At 35.0% G+C, this 18,627-nt stretch overlaps 1 protein-coding gene and 1 pseudogene across 1 annotated transcript in view; one reads left to right on the forward strand and one right to left on the reverse strand.

Moving 5' to 3' along the window:
* The window catches only part of LOC127541651 (vomeronasal type-2 receptor 26-like), a 34,372-nt gene extending 16,272 nt beyond the window's left edge, over positions 1 to 18,100 (reverse strand). Inside the window, exons 1-3 of the mRNA XM_051966870.1 lie at positions 18,062 to 18,100; positions 16,835 to 17,019; positions 12,817 to 13,108 (exon numbers count right to left, since the gene is read on the reverse strand). Of these exons, the coding sequence (XP_051822830.1) occupies positions 12,817 to 13,108; positions 16,835 to 17,019; positions 18,062 to 18,100 (516 nt within the window). The remainder of the gene's footprint in view (positions 1 to 12,816; positions 13,109 to 16,834; positions 17,020 to 18,061) is intronic.
* Positions 18,101 to 18,129: 29 nt separating this feature from the next.
* Positions 18,130 to 18,627, forward strand: part of LOC127541653 (vomeronasal type-2 receptor 26-like) — a 53,370-nt pseudogene continuing 52,872 nt past the window's right edge.

The raw sequence follows: 18,627 nt of genomic DNA on the forward strand, positions 1-18,627 counted from the left end.
TACACCTTCTTTTCAGCAGTTCATGGAACTTATACAAAAATTGACCATATATTAGGACATAAAAACCTCAAACTCAAATGCAGTAAGGCAGAAATAGTAAATGCATCCTTTTCAGACCACGATGCATTGAAAATTACATTCAACAAAAAGCCAGGGAAAAGTAGACCAAAAAATTATTGGAAACTAAATAATCTCATACTAAAGAATGATTGCGTGAAAAAGCAAATCATAGACATAATTAATAACTTCACCCAAGAAAACGATAATAATGAGACATCATACCAAAATGTATGGGATGCAGGCAAAGTGGTAATAAGAGGAAATTTCATATCTCTAGAGGCCTATTTGTATAAAATAGAGAAAGAGAAGGTCAATGAATTGGGCTTACAACTAAAAATGCTAGAAAAGGAACAAATTAAAAACCCCAGTCAAACTCTAAACTTGAAATTCTAAAAATAAAAGGAGAGATCAATAAAATTGAAAGTAAAAAAAATATATTGAATTAATTAATAAAACTAAGAGTTGGTTCTATGAAAAAACCAACAAAATAGACAAACCCTTAGTAAATCTGATTAAAAAAAGGAAAGAGGAAAATCAAATTGTTAGGCTTAAAAATGAAAAGGGAGAACTCACCACTAATGAAGAGGAAATTAGAGCAATAATTAGGACTTAATTTGCCCAACTTTACGCCAATAAATTTGACAACTTAAATGAAATAGAAGAATACCTCAAAAAGTATAGCTTGCCTAAACTAACAGAAGAAGAAGTAAATATCCTAAACACTCCCATTTCAGAAAAAGAAATAGAACAAACTATCAATCAACTCACTAAGAAAAAATCCTCAGGACCAGATGGATTTACATGTGAATTCTACCAAACATTTAAAGAACAATTAACGCCAATGCTAACTAAACTATTTGAAAAAATAGGGATTGAAGGAGTCCTACCAAACTCCTTTTATGACACAGACATGGTACTGATACCTAAACCAGGTAGGCTGAAAACAGAGAAAGAAAATTATAAACCAATCTCCCTAATGAATATTGATGCTAAAATCTTAAATAAAATATTAGCAAAAAGATTACAGAAAATCATCCCCAGGATAATACACTATGACCAAGTAGGATTTATACCAGGAATGCAGGGCTCATTCAATATTAGGAAAACTATTAGCATAATTGACTATATCAATAACCAAACAAACAAAAAACCATATGATCATCTCAATAGATGCAGAAAAAGCATTTGATAAAATCCAACAGCCATTCCTAATAAAAACACTTAAGAGCATAGGAATAAAAGGACTTTTCCTTAAAATAGTCAGGAGAATATATTTAAAGCCTTCAGTAAGCATCATATGCAATGGGGAAAAACTGGAACCTTTCCCAGTAAGATCTGGAGTGAAGCAAGATTGCCCACTATCACCATTATTATTCAATATTGTATTAGAAACACTAGCCTCGGCAATAAGAGTCGAGAAAGATATTAAAGGAATTAGAGTAGGCAATGAGAAAACCAAACTATCACTCTTTGCAGATGATATGATAGTATACCTAGAGAACCCCAGAGATTCTACTAAAAAGCTATTACAAATAATTCATAATTTTAGCAAAGTAGCAGGATACAAAATAAATCCCCATAAATCCTCAGTATTTTTATACACCACCAACAAAATCCAAGAGCAAGAGATAAAAAGAGAAATTCCATTCCAAATAACTGTCAATAGCATAAAATATTTGGGAATCTACCTACCAAAGGAAAGTCAGGAATTATTTGAGCAAAATTACAAAAAAGTTTCCACACAAATAAAGTCAGACTTAAATAATTCGAAAAATATTAAGTGCTCTTGGATCTGCCGAGCGAATATAATAAAGATGACAATACTCCCTAACCTAATCTATTTATTTAGTTCTATACCACTCAGACTTCCAAGAAAATATTTTACTAATCTAGAAAAAATAACAACAAAATTCATATGGAACAATAAAAAGTCAAGAATCTCAAGGGACTTAATGAAAAAAAAAATCAAATGAAGGTGGTCTAGTTGTACCTGATCTAAAATTATATTATAAAGCAGCAGTCACCAAAACCATTTGGTACTGGCTAAGAAATAGATTAGTTGATCAGTGGAAAAGGTTAGGTTCACAAGACAGAATAGTCAACTATAGAAATCCAGTGTTTGACAAACCTAATGATCCTAACTTTTGGGATAAGAATTCATTATTTGATAAAAACTGCTGGGATAACTGGAAATTACTATGGCAGAAATTAGGCATGGACCCACACTTAACACCATATACCAAGATAAGATCAAAATCGGTCCATGACCTAGGCATAAAGAATGAGATTATAAATAAATTAGAGGAACATAGGATAGTCTATCTCCAGACTTGTGGAGGAGAAAGAAATTTGTGACCAAAGATGAACTAGAGAACATTACTGATCACAAAATAGAAAATGTTGATTATATCAAATTAAAAAGCCTTTGTACAAACAGAACGAATGCAAATAAGATTAGAAGGGAAGCAACAAACTAGGAAAACATCTTTACAGTTAAAGGTTCTGATAAAGACTTCATTTCCAAAATATATAGAGAACTGACCCTAATTTATAAGAAACCAAGCCATTCTCCAATTGATAAATGGTCAAAGGATATGAACAGACAATTTTCAGAGGATGAAATTGAAACTATTACCACTCATATGAAAGAGTGTTCCAAATCACTATTGATCAGAGAAATGCAAATTAAGACAACTCTGAGATACCACTACACACCTGTCAGATTGGCTAAGATGACAGGAAAAAATAATGATGAATGTTGGAGGGGATGCGGGAAAACAGGGACACTAATGCATTGTTGGTGGGGTTGTGAACGAATCCAACATTTCTGGAGAGCAATCTGGCATTATGCCCCAAAAGTTATCAAAATGTGCATATCCTTTGATCCAGCAGTGTTTCTATTGGGCTTATACCCCAAAGAGATGCTAAAAAAGGGAAAGGGACCTATATGTGTCAAAAAGTTTGTGGCAGCCATGTTTGTAGTGGCTAGAAGCTGGAAAATGAATGGATGCCCATCAATTGGAGAATGGCTGGGTAAATTGTGATATATGAATGTTATGGAATATTATTTCTCTGTAAGGAATGACCAGCAGGATGAATACAGAGAGGCTTGGAGAGACCTACATGAACTGATGCTAAGTGAAATGAGCAGAACCAGGAGATCATTATACACTTCGACAACAATATTGTATGAGGATGTATTCTGATGGAAGTGGATTTCTTTGACAAAGAGACCTAAATGAGTTTCAGTGGATAAATGATGGACAGAAACAGCTACACCCAAAGAAAGAACACTGGGAAACGAATATGAACTATTTGCATTTTGATTTTCTTCCCGAGTTATTGTTACCTTCTGAATCCAATTCTCCCTGTGCAACAAGAGAACTGTTCAGTTCTGCAAACATATATTGTATCTAGGATATACTGCAACATATCTAACATATATAGGACTTCTTGTCATCTTGGGGAGGGGGTGGAGGGAGGGAGGGGAAAAAAATCGAAACATAAGCGAGTGCAAGGAATAATGTTGTAAAAAAATTACCCTGGCATGGATTCTGTCAATATAAAGTTATTATTAAATAAAATTAAATTAAAAAGAAAAGAGAAAACACACATACGAGAGAGGATGAGCACCAGAAAGAGAAAGAGAGAGAGAGAGGAGAGAGAGAGAGAAGAGAGAGAGAGAGGAGAGAGAGAGAGAGAGAGAGAGAGAGAGAGAGAGAGAGAGAGAGAGAGAGAGAGAGAGAGAGAGAGAGAGAGAGAGAGAAAGAGAGGAGAGTTATAATTATAGAAAACTTTGTTACCAAAGTTTAATTCTAATAATCATCACATATATTACTGTGGAAAAAAATCACTTATAAGAAATGATGTAGTCATTATCATATATAAAAACGTGAGGAACGAAGTATTTGGCTATTAAATCAAAAATAACAGGATGGTATCTGTTGGAATCCAAGGAAAACTGTTCAACATCATAATATAAACATATGCTTTAACCACTGATGGGAAAGAGGCAAAAGTCTGTCACATTTTTGAAGACCTGTATTGTGTTGTCCAAATAAGTCCTATATATACAAAACAAGTCAAATTTGTCCAAGGAAATGAAAAGACAATGTAATTAAGCAAAATAGAATTAGGACAGCAGTCAGATTTGGGTTTTTCCTACAAAACAAAGAAGAGCTGCACATATGAAAGCCAACTTCTACAAATTTTCAAATTGAGTACATTAAGTAAGAAAAGCAAATGGAATATAAAAAAGAAAATTGAGGGATTGTCCATCAATTAGAAAATGGTTGAATAAATTTTAGTATATGTTTTTTGTGTAATATTATTGTTCTATGGGAAATGATGAGCACAATGCTCTCAGAAAAAAATGTTGGAAAATCCTCCATGGTCTTAAGCAAAGTAAAATGGACTATATGCACAGTAATAGCAATGTTCTGTGATGACCAGCTGTTCTCAGTAATACAATGATCCATGAATACTCTAAAGAATGTGTGGTGTTCTTCTTCTTTAAAATATAATATAAATGATGGTTCTCTCTGGGAGCAGGTTTCTGGGGGAGATTACGCTAGTATCAGTTCAGCTCAATAATTACCCCAAATGTAGCCAGGTGTTAAAAGTTCAGATCTTTTATTGCTTCTTCAAAATAGCCTGGTTAGTTTTCTTGGCCTATTTCTCTGCTTGGTTCCAAGATCTCCCTCCAAATGTCTCCAAATCCAAAGGTTTGTTCTTCAACCTCCAGCCAACCAGGTGGAAAATGGAATGAATCTCTCTAGCCTCCAATAGAGGGCTTGTGGGCTTCCTCCCAGAGTGCTCCTCTCCAACCCCTCCCAATGTTCCAAAGTCACTAACTAACCCAAAGCTAAGAGCCTCTTTATATATGATCTCCCAGTGGTTGACTCCTCCTTCTGGTGGCAGGCATTAAAGGAGGTGTATTTGAATATCTCATATTAACCGCTGAAATCTCCCAAAGTGTGAACTCCAATGAGTACTTAAATTCTTCTTGCTTATATGAGTTCTCTAAAGGTGTGAACACAAGCATTGTATCAATTCCATTGAGTTAACACTAGGATTCTAACATGTCCCTTGAGTTATCACCTTGTTTCAAATTGAGTTAACATTAGGATTCTAACATCTCCTGTTATTTTTTGTTTTAGAACATAAATGGTCATGATATCCCTGACTTCTCAAGGAGGTGAGAACCCCAAAAAGAAGGTGATCACACCTTCCCTGACTGCTCAAAAAAGGAGGGAAAACACCATAAAAAGAAGGTGGTCACGCCCTCCCTGACATCTCAAAAGGAAATAGAAAATCAAATCAGATTAGCGGATTTCTAAGGGGGCTCACTTGAAACAGGTATGAAACAAGGTGTACACGAATCCCTCAATATGGGAGGCATTACACATAATTACATAAAATACTTAAGCACATAGCAATATAACATAGGCTAGTAGTAATGTCACCAATAACGTGAATTAACATGAGAATTTATACATGTCCATAAATCCAAGAAATAGTCCAAAATGAATCTATTGTTCATTAGTTCATGTGCCAGGAATCCAATAATTCCTGTAAGCTCTGAAGTACTGCAATAGTCTCATCAACAATTTTTCATCTCAAGGAATCCAATGATTCCTGTTGAAACAGTCTCATCTTGTGTTACAGAATCCAAAGATTCCTGAAGATTTCAAAGCTACTTCAACAGTTTCACTGTCAGCCATGCTCTTTCAGTGTCAGATGTTTCTTAAAAGTGATTTTAAAAAATCTTTCCATACCCAGAGAAGAAAATGACTGTGTTATGTGTCTGAATACAGATTGTTGTATATTCATTCTCTCTCTCTCTCTCTCTCTGTCTCTCTCTCTCTCTCTCTCTCTCTCTCTGTCTCTCTCTGTCTCTCTATCACTCCTGTTCATTATCTTGTTCTCTTTGTCTCTATATCTCTCTATGTGTGTATCTCTTTCTCTTGCCCTGTCTCAATTTATTTTTGTCAGGTTTTTTTAATTAAGTTGAGAGATCTCTTTTCTTTCACAGCATGACTTTTATAGAAATGGTTTGCATAATTTCACATATGTTTTCTTACAAGGAACTGGAGTGGGAATAATGGAGAGAATCTGGAACTCAAAAGTTTTAAAAATCAAACAAAAATTATTTTAAATGTAACTGAGGAAACTATTAAATAAATTATTTTTAAAAGATTGTTATATAAAATTTGAAATAAATAAACCTGAAGTAATGTCATTGTTTCCACCCAGAATTACATGTAATCACAAAGGGGAAAAAGCTGAAAAAATATATAAAGGAATAACTCAAGTCATCCCGGCATCCTACCTAGAACAAATCTTTAACAAGAGAATGTTGTGTAGCCTATGCTAAGCCCAATTTTTGAAGAGATAACTTACCTTCCAAGGAAGATCTAGGCTTCTCCCAAGGTCTGATGCCTCCTTTACCTCAGAATGGAATATTTGATGGAGAGCATGGGCCACTAAATACACTGCATTGTAAACATTTGGAATCAGTTCCAGAAGGGCAATGTCAATATTCACAAAAACCAAATCTAAATCTCTGATGGAAAGATCATTTGAACACAAAGAAGAGAATATTTCTATATCACTTTTTTTGGAAAATCTACATTGAAAGGCACTCTCCCAGAAAGATTTTAGGAAAATGTCCTCAGGGTTCACACTTGAATTCAGGCTTCTTACAAAATCTGTAAAACCAGGAATCTCCATCTGGGTATGAGAAAATAGTACTGTACCATGAAAAGTGGAAAACCGGTCTAAATTAGTATCAATGGAAAAATCCCAAGAAGATGTGGTAATCAACAACTTCCCATAAGGTTTATAAGACATGAATACACTGGAAAGTTCATGAAGGGAATCAGTATCTCCATAGATGAAAATCGCATTTGATGATGATGAAATAATTCTAGAAAAGAGGGCAAAATCTTCTCTGTCTCTAAAGTTTTTGGGCACTGTTTCCTTAAAAGTCACACACAAATTATTCCTGACCATTTCTTCTTTCAGATCCTTGAAGAACATTTCCCCTTTTGGGTTATCAGAAACAAGCAGTCCTATCCATGTCCAGTCAAAATGCAGCATCAATTGGATGAATGCCAGGTGAAGAGCAGATTGCTCTTTCCCCATCTGATATACATAAGGATACTGGACTTTATCATTCAATAGCAGATCAAATGAACCATAGCTAATCTAAATGAAACAGAAAGAAGACAATGAGTTCCTTCAGTGTAGGAATTTGGCCTTCATATTTGTATAACAAACAACTATTAATGAGTTTCACAAAGAGGATGATTTGCTTGTAAATATTAATTTATTGTTTTAGATCACAAAATTATGGTGTTATGGAATGGAAAATCTGAAACTGCTACCATCCAAGAATCCTTTTTCCAATGTCTCCATCAAGTACTTTCTAAGTTTCTGTTTGAAACATTCCAAGGAGGAAAAATTCTCCAAAAAGGTCTTTACCCCTTTTAGATAACTTGACTGAAAGACAGAATATTTTTGATTAACTTTGTAGCTAAATCAGTCTCGTTGGAACATTGACTCATTGTTCATATTTCTTTTCTATATATTCAAGTGGAATATTTTTGTGTCCCCTGAATGAAGCTGTTAATTAAATAGTTAAGCATAGTTACATATCTTCTCTATCTTACTTCTCTTCCAGTTCAAATATCAACAATTATATTCCTGAGATTTTCTATAGCATACATTTGCCTCCTCTTATAATTATAGGGAGAATTTTATTTCTCTGAAAACAAAAAATGTGCCTGAGAACTTGTTCTAGGAGCAAAAGTTCTCTATATCAAAATCAATAAGGAATAGGAAATGGAGTACTCCTCATAGTAAAATCTACTGCCAAGATTGGAATTCCACATTACTGATACCCTATGAATAAGAATTCTGTAAGAGTTCTTAGTACTTCTTAGTAAAAACTAAGATAAGCTATGGTTCACTCCATATCCAATGAGTACTATAATCTCTGATCTCTAAACACAACAAAAAATGCACTTGTATGAGATCTTCAATCATGCAATTTGTCCAGGAGGCAGGAAAAAGTTTCACAGGCACTATGTCTTTGTTATACCATTCAGCTCCAGTTTTCTAAGAATGTCATAAAATAATTAGTGCTGAATTCTGATTTTAAATAGCTCTCAAGTAGTCCAATCATCAAAGATATTTGGAATATTCCCTCTAAAATGTAATCTTCTCTATGGGGGATTTTCTTGGGGTTTCTGGAAGCAGCCTTCATTTTCGTTCAGCAATCACCACAAGTTCAGCTAGTGTTTAAAGTCCAAATCCTTTATTGTCTCTTTCCAAGTCTTGTTTCCTTTCCTGTGGCCTTGTTAGCTTTCTTATACTCCAGACCCTTTATTATTTCCTTCCTGGGGCTGGGCAGCTTTCTGGAGAGCCTTTCAGTCTCACATTGATTCCGAGAGCTTGACTCTGACTTCTGAATCTCCCTGACTCAATCCTGGCTGAGGCTCCTAGCTTATATATGCTCTTTTATCAAAGGTTTGAATCTTGTAGAACTATAGTAAGTACAAAGTACATGTACAGAACTAGAGAACTGTTAAGCACCATTCTAAATTGGATAATTATATAGAGAATTGACTCTAATTTATAAGAAATCAATCCATTCTCCAATTGATAAATGGTCAAAGGATATGAACAGACAATACTCAGACGAAGAAATTAAAACAATTTATAGACATATGAAAATATGCTCCAAATCATTATTAATCAGAGAAATGCAAATTAAGACAACTCTGAGATACCACTACACACCTGTCAGATTGGCTAGAATGACAGGGAAAGATAATGGGGAATGTTGGAGGGGATGTAGGAAAACAGGGACACTGAAACATTGTTGGTGGAATTGTGAACACATCCAGCCATTCTGGAGAGCAATTTGAAACTATGCTCAAAAAGTTATCAAACCATGCATACCCTTTGATCCAGCAGTGTTTCTATTGGGCTTATACCCCAAAGAGATACTAAAGAAGAAAAAGGGACCTGTATGTGCCAAAATGTTTGTGGCAGCCCTGTTTGTAGTGGCTAGAAGCTGAAAAATGACTGGATGCCCATCAATTGGAGAATAGTTGAGTAAACTGTGGTATATGAACGTTATAGAATATTTTTGTTCTGTAAGGAATGACCAGAAGGATGAATACAGAGAGGCTTAGGGAAATTTACATGAAATGATGCTAAGTGAAATGAGCAGAACCAGGAGATCATTATAAACCTCAACAATGATACTGTTTGAGGATATATTCTGATGGAAGTGGATCTCTTCAATAAAGAAAGCTAATTCAGTTTCAATTGATCAAGGATGGACAGAAGCAGCTACACCCAAAGAAAGAACACTGGGAAATGAAGGTAAACTACTTGCATGTTTGTTTTTCTTCCCGGGTTATTTATACCTTCTGAATCCAATTCTCCCTGTGAAACAAGAAAACGGTTCGGTTCTGCACACATATATTCTATCTAGGATATACTGTAACCTATCCAACATGTAAAAGACTGCTTGCCATCTGGGGGAGAGGGTGGAGAGAGGGAGAGAGGGGAAAAATCAGAACAGAAGTGAGTGCAAGGGATAATGTTGTAAAAAAATTACCCTGGCATGGGTTCTATCAATAAAAAGTTATTTTAAAAAATAAAAAAAAGTGAAGTATATTTATATTCTGACAGTAGTATCTGTCTCAAAGTAAAATAAAAATATAAAAAGATAAATAATAAATTAGATAATTATAGTCTCTATCAATTCCACTGACTTAGCACCTGATTTCAAGTTCTGGCTCATAACACATATCCCCATCCAGATTCCCAAACTCTTGGCTTTTTGAGATGAAACCCTTCAGGCCAAGTGTTTCAGAATATATTGTCTTACTTTTGTACCAGATGGTGGAGCCAAGATAGAGGTGTAAAGAAGCTGCTCAAGCTCTCTCAGTTTCCTCAAAATAAAGAAGCTGCTCAAGCTCTCTCAGTTTCTTCAACCCCCCCCCAAAGTGTCTAAACAGAATCCAATGGAATGAAACCACTCTGCAGTTTAAGATGGACTAAAAAACCTTCAAGAAACGTCAGTCTCACTAGGGTGAAAGAGGCGGTCAGTCGAGGTTAGATAGACTGTGGGAAAGCCAGTGAGAGGAGCTTAATCACAGCAAATCAGCAATTAATACCCTCAGTTATGACACAGTAGAGGAGCAAATCAGTAGAGCAACTTGCAGTCCCAGCTCAAAAGACAAACTCTGGGAAACCAGACTCTTTCCTGAATAGAGCAGGCAATGCTAACCTTGCAAACTATTTTCAGATGTCAAAATTAAAGCCATTTATAATCATATGAAAAAATGCTCTAAATCACTATTGATTAGAGAATTGAAAAATAAAATAGTGCTACAGTACCATCTCACACCACTCAGATTGGCTAAGATGACAGGAAAAGATAATGATAAGTTTTGGAGGGGATGTGGGAAAACTGGGTTATTTATGCTTTAGTTGTGGAGTTGTAAACTTATCCAACTATGCTGGAGAGTAATCTGTACTATGCCCAATGGGCTATTTAACTGTGCATGTCCTTTGACCCAGCAGTACCATTACTGAGTGTATATGAAAGAAATTATAAAGGAGGAAAAAGGACCTACATCTGCAAAAAAATGTTTGCAGCAGGTCTTTTTGTGGTAATAAAGAATTGGAAAATGAGTGCATTCCCATCACCTGGGGAATGGCTGAATAACCTTTGGTACATGAAGGTAATGGAATATTATTGTTCTATAAAAAAGATGATGAAAAAGCTGACTATAGAAAGAGCTGGAAAGATTTATGTGAACTGATGCTGAGCAAAAGAGGCAGAATAAGGAATACATTGTTCACAATAACAGCAAGAATGTGTGAAGATCATTTATGAAACACTTGGTTCTCAGCACTGCAGAAATCCAAAGCAATCCCAATATGTTATAGGCCAGAACTCTGAACTTGAAACAAAAATTCTTACAAGGTGCTAAGGCAGTGGAATTGATAAAGACAATGGATAGCTAGTTTAGCATGGTGCTTAATAGTTCTCTAATTCAGTACATGTACTTAGTCCACAAGATTCACATCTATGATAATGGAGCATATAACTGCCAGCAAGGACTGGACCAAATTCAACTCCATCTCATGTTGGCTGGCCTGGCCTCCTGCATTTCTTCCACTGAGACCAGGTCCTGTCTGAAGGCCCTCCAGAAAACTAGTGGACCCCCTAGTGAAGGAGACAATAAAGACTTTTGGACTTTAATACCTGACTATTCTTGTAGTGATTACTCTGCTGAAAGGAAGGCTGCCCAAAGACCTCCAGAAAACTAAAACAGCAACATTACACCAATAGACTTGGACATAAAATCATATCTGCATGCAGAAAAAAAATCTAAGGAAACTAAATGTAAACCAATACAAGCTATGTTCACTTCTGTTTTCATTTTTAAATCTTTCCCATTGTTTTCCCTTTTGCTCTGATTTTTCCTCTCCCAACATGATTCAGAAATAATATGTATTAAAAACAAATACACTAAGAAAAAAGAGAGACAGAATATTGCTAATTCCAACATGCTTCATAAGTGGGAAGATAGGACAACAGTACTTTGCCATCCTATAGTATATAATATAATAGGTTTGGATGTGTATTAGAATGTATAAAATATGACCCACAATCACAGCAATTTTTTTTTCCTTCAGTAGAGAAATTATGAAAAGGCTCTTTCTTATACTCCCAATGAGAAAGCAAATACATTTTTAAATGAGTTAGCTATGGTTCTAATTATAATATGCTTGGTAAGTATTCTCTCATTGATTAAAGAAATGTAAATTAAATTAACCATGAAATACTATCATAAAGGTATTAAATTGGCAGAAAGGAGAGAAGGAATAAAGGACAAACATAAGAGAGGGGATGTAGAAAATAGGGATACTAAGACTTTTGGTGGAATTGTGAACTGATTCAACCAGTTTGAAGAGCAATTTAAATTACACCAAAAATAGTACAAAGCTATCTTTACCATTTGGTATATTAACATCTATATTAACTATAGAAAGATCTGGAAAGATTTACATGAACTGATGCTGAGCAAAACAAGCAGAACAAGGAATACATTGTTCACAATAACAGCAAGAATGTGTGAAGATCATTTATGAAACGCTTGGTTCTCAGCACTTCAGAAATCCAAAGCAATCCCAATATGTTATAGGCCCTACAATCACTATTAGGTATATTTCCCAAGGAATTCCCTGATTGGAACATCTCAGTAAACAGAGAATTGGATGCTCTTTATTAGTACATACTGATGAAGACAAGTAGTAGTGCTTCATGCTTTTAGGGAAAATACAGAAATCAATTTCAAAATGAAAAGGAAGAGAGACCTCTCCATGGGAATTTTTGGAAGTGAGAAAAAAGAAAGCTTTTCTTCTATCTAAAATCTTCAGAGTTCTATACAAGTATAAAAAGGTGAATTACAAGGATAGTCAACTTTAGATTTTTCTTTGGCGCAAAATCATCGGAGCATCACCTCACCTAGCATACAGAATGATTTCCCAGATGGAAAGGACCATTTCCTCCTTTTTTTGTATCATGTTTCATCAGAACATGTTGGAGGACTTCTTAATAGTTGGTTATTGACTTATTGATACTACATCATAACAGTTTATAAAGAATTTGCTGCTTTCAATATAAAGATGACATGGAAATGAATGACTGTATTGGTCTCTTACCTGTGGAACTTTATACAGTTTGAGTATGGTGGCCATAGCCATAGAAAGTGTAGCGGACATCCCTCCAATGACAGCCACAGAATTGGACTGTTTATCACAGCAATAATTGGGGATAATGGGACCTCTCCCTGATAGCCATATTAAGGAGCTCTCCAAAGCTAGTTTCTCCAGATGGAAGTTATTGAGTAACTGATATCCCAAAGTTATGTTGGGCAGCAAAGAGGGATTCTTGTTGATCTCATCAACAGCATACTGAAGAGCAAGGAAATGATGATATTGTTTGAACATTGCCCTAAAGTGAGAGGGAAAATTGAAAAAAAAAAGAAAGAAAAACTCTATATTCAAAGAAACAGCAAATTTTCATAGTAGGAAGAGTATCAGATATGGAGTCAGAAATTCCTATCCTAAATCCTGCCCCCAAAATTGATTAAAATTGTGGTCCTGAACACATCATTTGAGTGTCAGTGTCCACAATTGTAATATGACAGACTTGAACTATATCCTGTAAGATTCTTTCAAGACCACACACATTAAGACACAAACACATTCACACACACACACACGATGAATATATTTTAGACATTAGAATATGTCTCATTTTGAAAAAGAATTCTGACCGACTATCTTCAAGAAAAATAGAAAGGACTTCCGTTTCTCAAATTGCAATGAGGAGATTACCATGCAAAAAATATTTTTTTATTTATTTATTAATTTTTATTTTTTATTTACTGATTACTTTATATTAACAACATTATCCCTTGCACTCGTTTCTTTTCCGATTTTTTCCCCCTCCTTCCCTCCACCCCCTCCCCTAGATGGCAAGCAGTCCTTTATATGTTGGATATGTTGCAGTATATCCTAGATACAATATATGTTTGCAGAACCGAACAGTTCTCTTGTTGCATAGGGAGAACTGGATTCAGAAGGTATAAATAACCCGGGAAGAAAAACTAAAATGCAGATAGTTCACATTAGTTTCCCAGTGTTCGTTCTTTGGGTGTAGCTGCTTTTGTCCGTCATTTATCAATTGAAACTCAGTTAGGTCTCTTTGTCAAAGAAATCCATTTCCATCAAAATATGTCCTCATACAATATCATTGTCGAAGTGTATAATGATCTCCTGGTTCTCCTCATTTCACTTAGCATCAGTTCATGTAAGTCTCACCAGTCCTCTCTGTATTCATCCTGCTGGTCATTTCTTACAGAACAATAATATTCCATAACATTCATATACCACAATTTACCCAGCTATTCTCCAATTGATGGGCATCCATTCATTTTCCAGTTTCTAGCCACTACAAACAGGGCTGCTACAAACATTTTGGCACATACAGGTCCCTTTCCCTTCTTTAGTATTTCTTTGGGATATAAGCCCAATAGAAACACTGCTGGATCAAAGGGTATGCACAATTCATGCAAAACATATTAGCTAAGAATACATGATTTTATTCGTAATATATCTGCTAGATGACTTATAAAGAGTTTTAAAATTATATACTGGAATGTAAGTGAAACCCATATATTTCAAAAGATGTCATGACCATGTAATGGGTAATACTGAAAGATTCAAAATTCAGTACTAACTTGACTCTAGCTGAAATAGCTACTTTAGTCAAAGCAGGAAGGTATTCAAAACTGAGATTTTCACAGCACATTCATTAGCCTTGAAGTCTATCCTTCTCCCTTATTCAAACAAGGAAATATTCTTCCTCTCTGAGAAGATGGATTTTTAAGAACCAGATAATCAATCAATCAACCCTTATTAAGCACTGTTCTGGGCTAGGTACTGTGCTAAGTAGTTAGGATACAAAAAACAGGAAAAAAAATGTCTTATCTCCAAAATGATGATATTTTAATGAGAAAGATAGCTTATAATCAGAGAAAGAAAGATAGAAAATTGATAGAGACACAGAGAAAGAAAAACAGAAACAGAGAGGCCCAGTGACTGTGGGAGACAGAAAAAGAGAGAGCCAGCCAGGGAGCTATATATGTAAGAGACTTTGCCAAGCTGAAAAAGATAGGCCTTGGGAAAATCTTGAATAGATGTGGTGAGGGATAAGGGAGAATTTAGGATCAGTCCTAGGCTGAGGGCTAAAGGGCATCAAAGGATGGTATTGCCTTCTACACTAATAGGGAAAATAGGAGTATGGAGAGGTTAGGAACAAAAAATAATGTTTTATATTTTGGATATACTGAACTTAAGATGTCTCCTGGGCATTTAGTTCAAGATATCTGAGAGGCTATTGATGATATGAGTTGTAAGGACATCAGAGAGTTTAGATCAGGATAAAAAAATCTGAAAAAAAATCCACAGAGAGATACTAAGTAAATCATGGGAACGGATAAGATAACCAAAGGAAGTAGTGGAATGGATTAGATACATTGATGAGGTATAACTACAGCTGCACAGTGTGATCTCAAATGGCTCCATCAAAAGAAGGAGGAACAAGAAAACAAGAAACAAGAAAAACAAAAAAGGAGGAGAACAAAAAAAAAAAAAAAAGAAACAAAAAAGGAGAAAAAACAGTCCCTAAAATCTAGAGAGAATAGTATACCAAGGAGAAGAGATTGATCGCCACGGTCAGGAGAGATGGCAATGATAATAAAGAAGAATAGCAAAAGAAATGATCTGCAACTCAGTGGAGTAAATGGAAAGAGAGAAACTAGAGTTCCCAAGGAGCAGATGTTGAAATGTTTAAGAATTCATGCCAATGAGCTTACTAGAATTTATGAGATCTCCTACTAGAGTTCAGGCATTTGCAAGTCATAGGGATAGAAAGACAAAAGAGAGAAGAAAAAAAACAGCTCTTTTCTTTTGGCCAGAAAAGAAAATGTATCATTATCTGAAACAGATATTTGGAACAAATACGATAAAATATGATTTGGAGAAAATCATCAATAGCTCTGGGAGAGCAAAAACATCTTCATGTCAAGTGAGTTGAATTTTAAATGAGAAGAGGAATTCTGAGACATAGAACTTAGGAGATATTCCGTTCCTACAATGGAAGACAGCATTGACAAAAGCATGAAAATGAGAGATGGGGTGTGGAACAAAGAAAGTGGTTTGGTGGTCCCTTTGGCTTTATTTAAAATGTCACAAAAATGGCAAAGGAAAACAAATGTCAAAAATTTCCTTATACTTTACATTTACTAGACATAGAATGATGAAAAACCTCAGTGCAAGTATTGGATCTTGTCAGTAGTTTGAGATACATGGCACTTGTTGACATTGTAAAGTTCATATTGTTCGGTATTTTTGATGTGCTGTCATATTATTCTGATATTAGTAAAATATCAATATGGAATCATTTAGATCAAATGGTCCTAACACCCATCAAAGTTTTTAAATAAAGATAAGCCATGTTGTTCCTTTTCTTTAGCAGCTCTCTGTTGGGAAGATAAGGCTTCAAGCTTTGGATTAGATAAAAATGAACCCAATGCAGTATTCTGAATTTGTTCTGTCTTCTGATGCCTAAAATCATGAATGTTAGATTTCCCCTTCCCTGTTTCATGTTGTTATGATTCAGAACTATCTTTACCCAAATCTCACCCAAGTCAAGCATACAAAAATGACCTTGAGATTTTCATCACATATGAGCACAACTGTGAACATTTCCTCCCCTATTTGGAACAAGTAATCAGGTCTTACCCATGTCCATTCTTAGAGAATACAGTTTTGACACCTACACTCCAATTTTGAGTGTACGACCTCCCTAATGTGTTTCACCCCTCCTTAAACTGGGTAAGTTTTTGTCCTTAGTGGACATGAATCTGTGCTGGTTTATAATGCCATATAGAATAGGGGTGAAAAGTCTCTCTGTTTGCTGCACTGCACATTAACAACACTTTTCATTTAGCAACTTCTTGAATATTAGATTTCTAGTCATTTTTGAACCCACATCTTTGCTTTAACCAAAGTTCTGAGAATAAAGAAAACACAACTCTACCAACAAAGCAGTCAATAAGAAATATGGATTAATATTGCATATATTAGGGAGGGTGGGAAAGTAACTACTTACGTTGGTTGTGCATAACTGTCGAAGGGACATGTTAAGAAGAAATATTTGGTCGCTTGAATCTCTACCTTCACAAAAAGGGAAAGGAATCCAGCAATGATTAGGTCCCCTTCTTTTCTATACGTGGGATTGAAACGTCTTTCTATGTGACAAGGATTCTTGACCATCTGGTACTTAGATAAGAAAATCTGCAAAATTAGAAATATAAATAATATAGAGGATGAGAGTCTCAGTTTCCCCAAGCCCATGGTCAATATTTCAGATCTCTAAAGAGCTAAGGATTAGGGGAGTATAAGGTGATTGGAGGCCGTAGTTCTTGCATCTATAGGAACACGCTCTATTGCTAAACATTTATCTTTCTCAATAGATGCTCAAGCTTTGTACATTCTCTCCTCCTTGGGAAAGCAGAATGAGACATGAAGTGAACCTCTATTTGGGATAAAGGCAAAAGTTTGAGTGAGCAGGACATATTTATTTGACATTTTTGCCTCCTGGATATTATTCATCTAGTTCCCTGCAGATGAATAAGGAAAAGTGCTTCTCATCTCTTGGGTGCAAGTCAAACAAATATTTTGACCAGAGTCTGAGACTGAGTTTCTCCAAGGACCAGCTAGCCCATCAATTCTGCACCTGTGTCCTTCATCTTAAAAAATTCCAAACTTAACAAAAAAAAAGTTTTGGAACTTTCTTGCTTCTTTTCTGTCTCTGGAGCCTTCGTACCTTTGATGGGATCTGAAATGCCCAAAATACTCTTTTATCTTTTACATGCTAGCTCAACCTAGAAATTCCCTCCTTGAGAACAGATCTTAAAATCAAAAGTGAATTGTTAGATGGTAAGAAGGAATGATAAAAAATAATATTTTCAGAAAGAGCAATTATTTGAAAGGATTATTCAGGACACAATTTCAGACACAGAGTATGATTTGAAAACATCTTCAAGAAAACTTCAAAAAAAAAATAAACCTGGGCAGAAATTTGATTGCAATTTCACAAAGAGAAAAGGGAAGATATTCTTACATACCCGGGTTCTGAAATCCTATACCTGCTACAGGCTCAGTCACAGGTGTATCCTGGACCCACACTTGGAGAGGCTTCTTTTTGGGTCAGTTCCCACCCCAGGGTCTAACTGGTCTAAGATGGGAAAAAATCCCTAACTGTAAGCTTTCATTGACCAGGCCAATGGACAATTTAATTTGAGCGATTATTCTAATGATATTTGAAGGGACATACTAGAAGAACTTTGCTATACTGTTCTCTTTTTTCTGCCATTTTGGCTGATTGGAATTCCTTGAAATATCATGTCCAGAAAACATTTTGCTCAGTTTTATGATGTACTAATGATGCTTAAGCCTTCTTTCATCAATGTCTTAAAGGTTAGTTGTTTTGAAATATATATTTTTTCTAATTTTATATTTATTAGTTTTATTTTTTTAAATTCATTAGCGTCATTGAGAAATTATTCTTTTTTGTCTTCTAATTTTCAAATAATTTTTTTCATACTTGTTGTTCTAAGCTGAAGAGTCTTCTTCCAATACTTTGTTCTTTAGGCCACATTTATTTTGGCATTTTTTCCACTATCATTCTCATTCAATTTTTAAAACCATTTTAATTTCTTAAAAACATTTAATCTAAAAAATTTTAAGCTAACCTAATGAAAATCAGTGTAAATTCAAATTATTTATTAAACATTGTATGGATTTCTAAGTGTATATCTATAATAAGAAATTAAGTCAAATACTTAAGCCAATTCCTGATCTGGAAAAGTCCCAAGAATAGGTTGAATAGGCAGGGATTTG

The sequence above is a fragment of the Antechinus flavipes genome, chromosome 6 (genome assembly GCF_016432865.1).
Source record: "Antechinus flavipes isolate AdamAnt ecotype Samford, QLD, Australia chromosome 6, AdamAnt_v2, whole genome shotgun sequence".
Classification (NCBI taxonomy): Eukaryota; Metazoa; Chordata; class Mammalia; order Dasyuromorphia; family Dasyuridae; genus Antechinus; species Antechinus flavipes.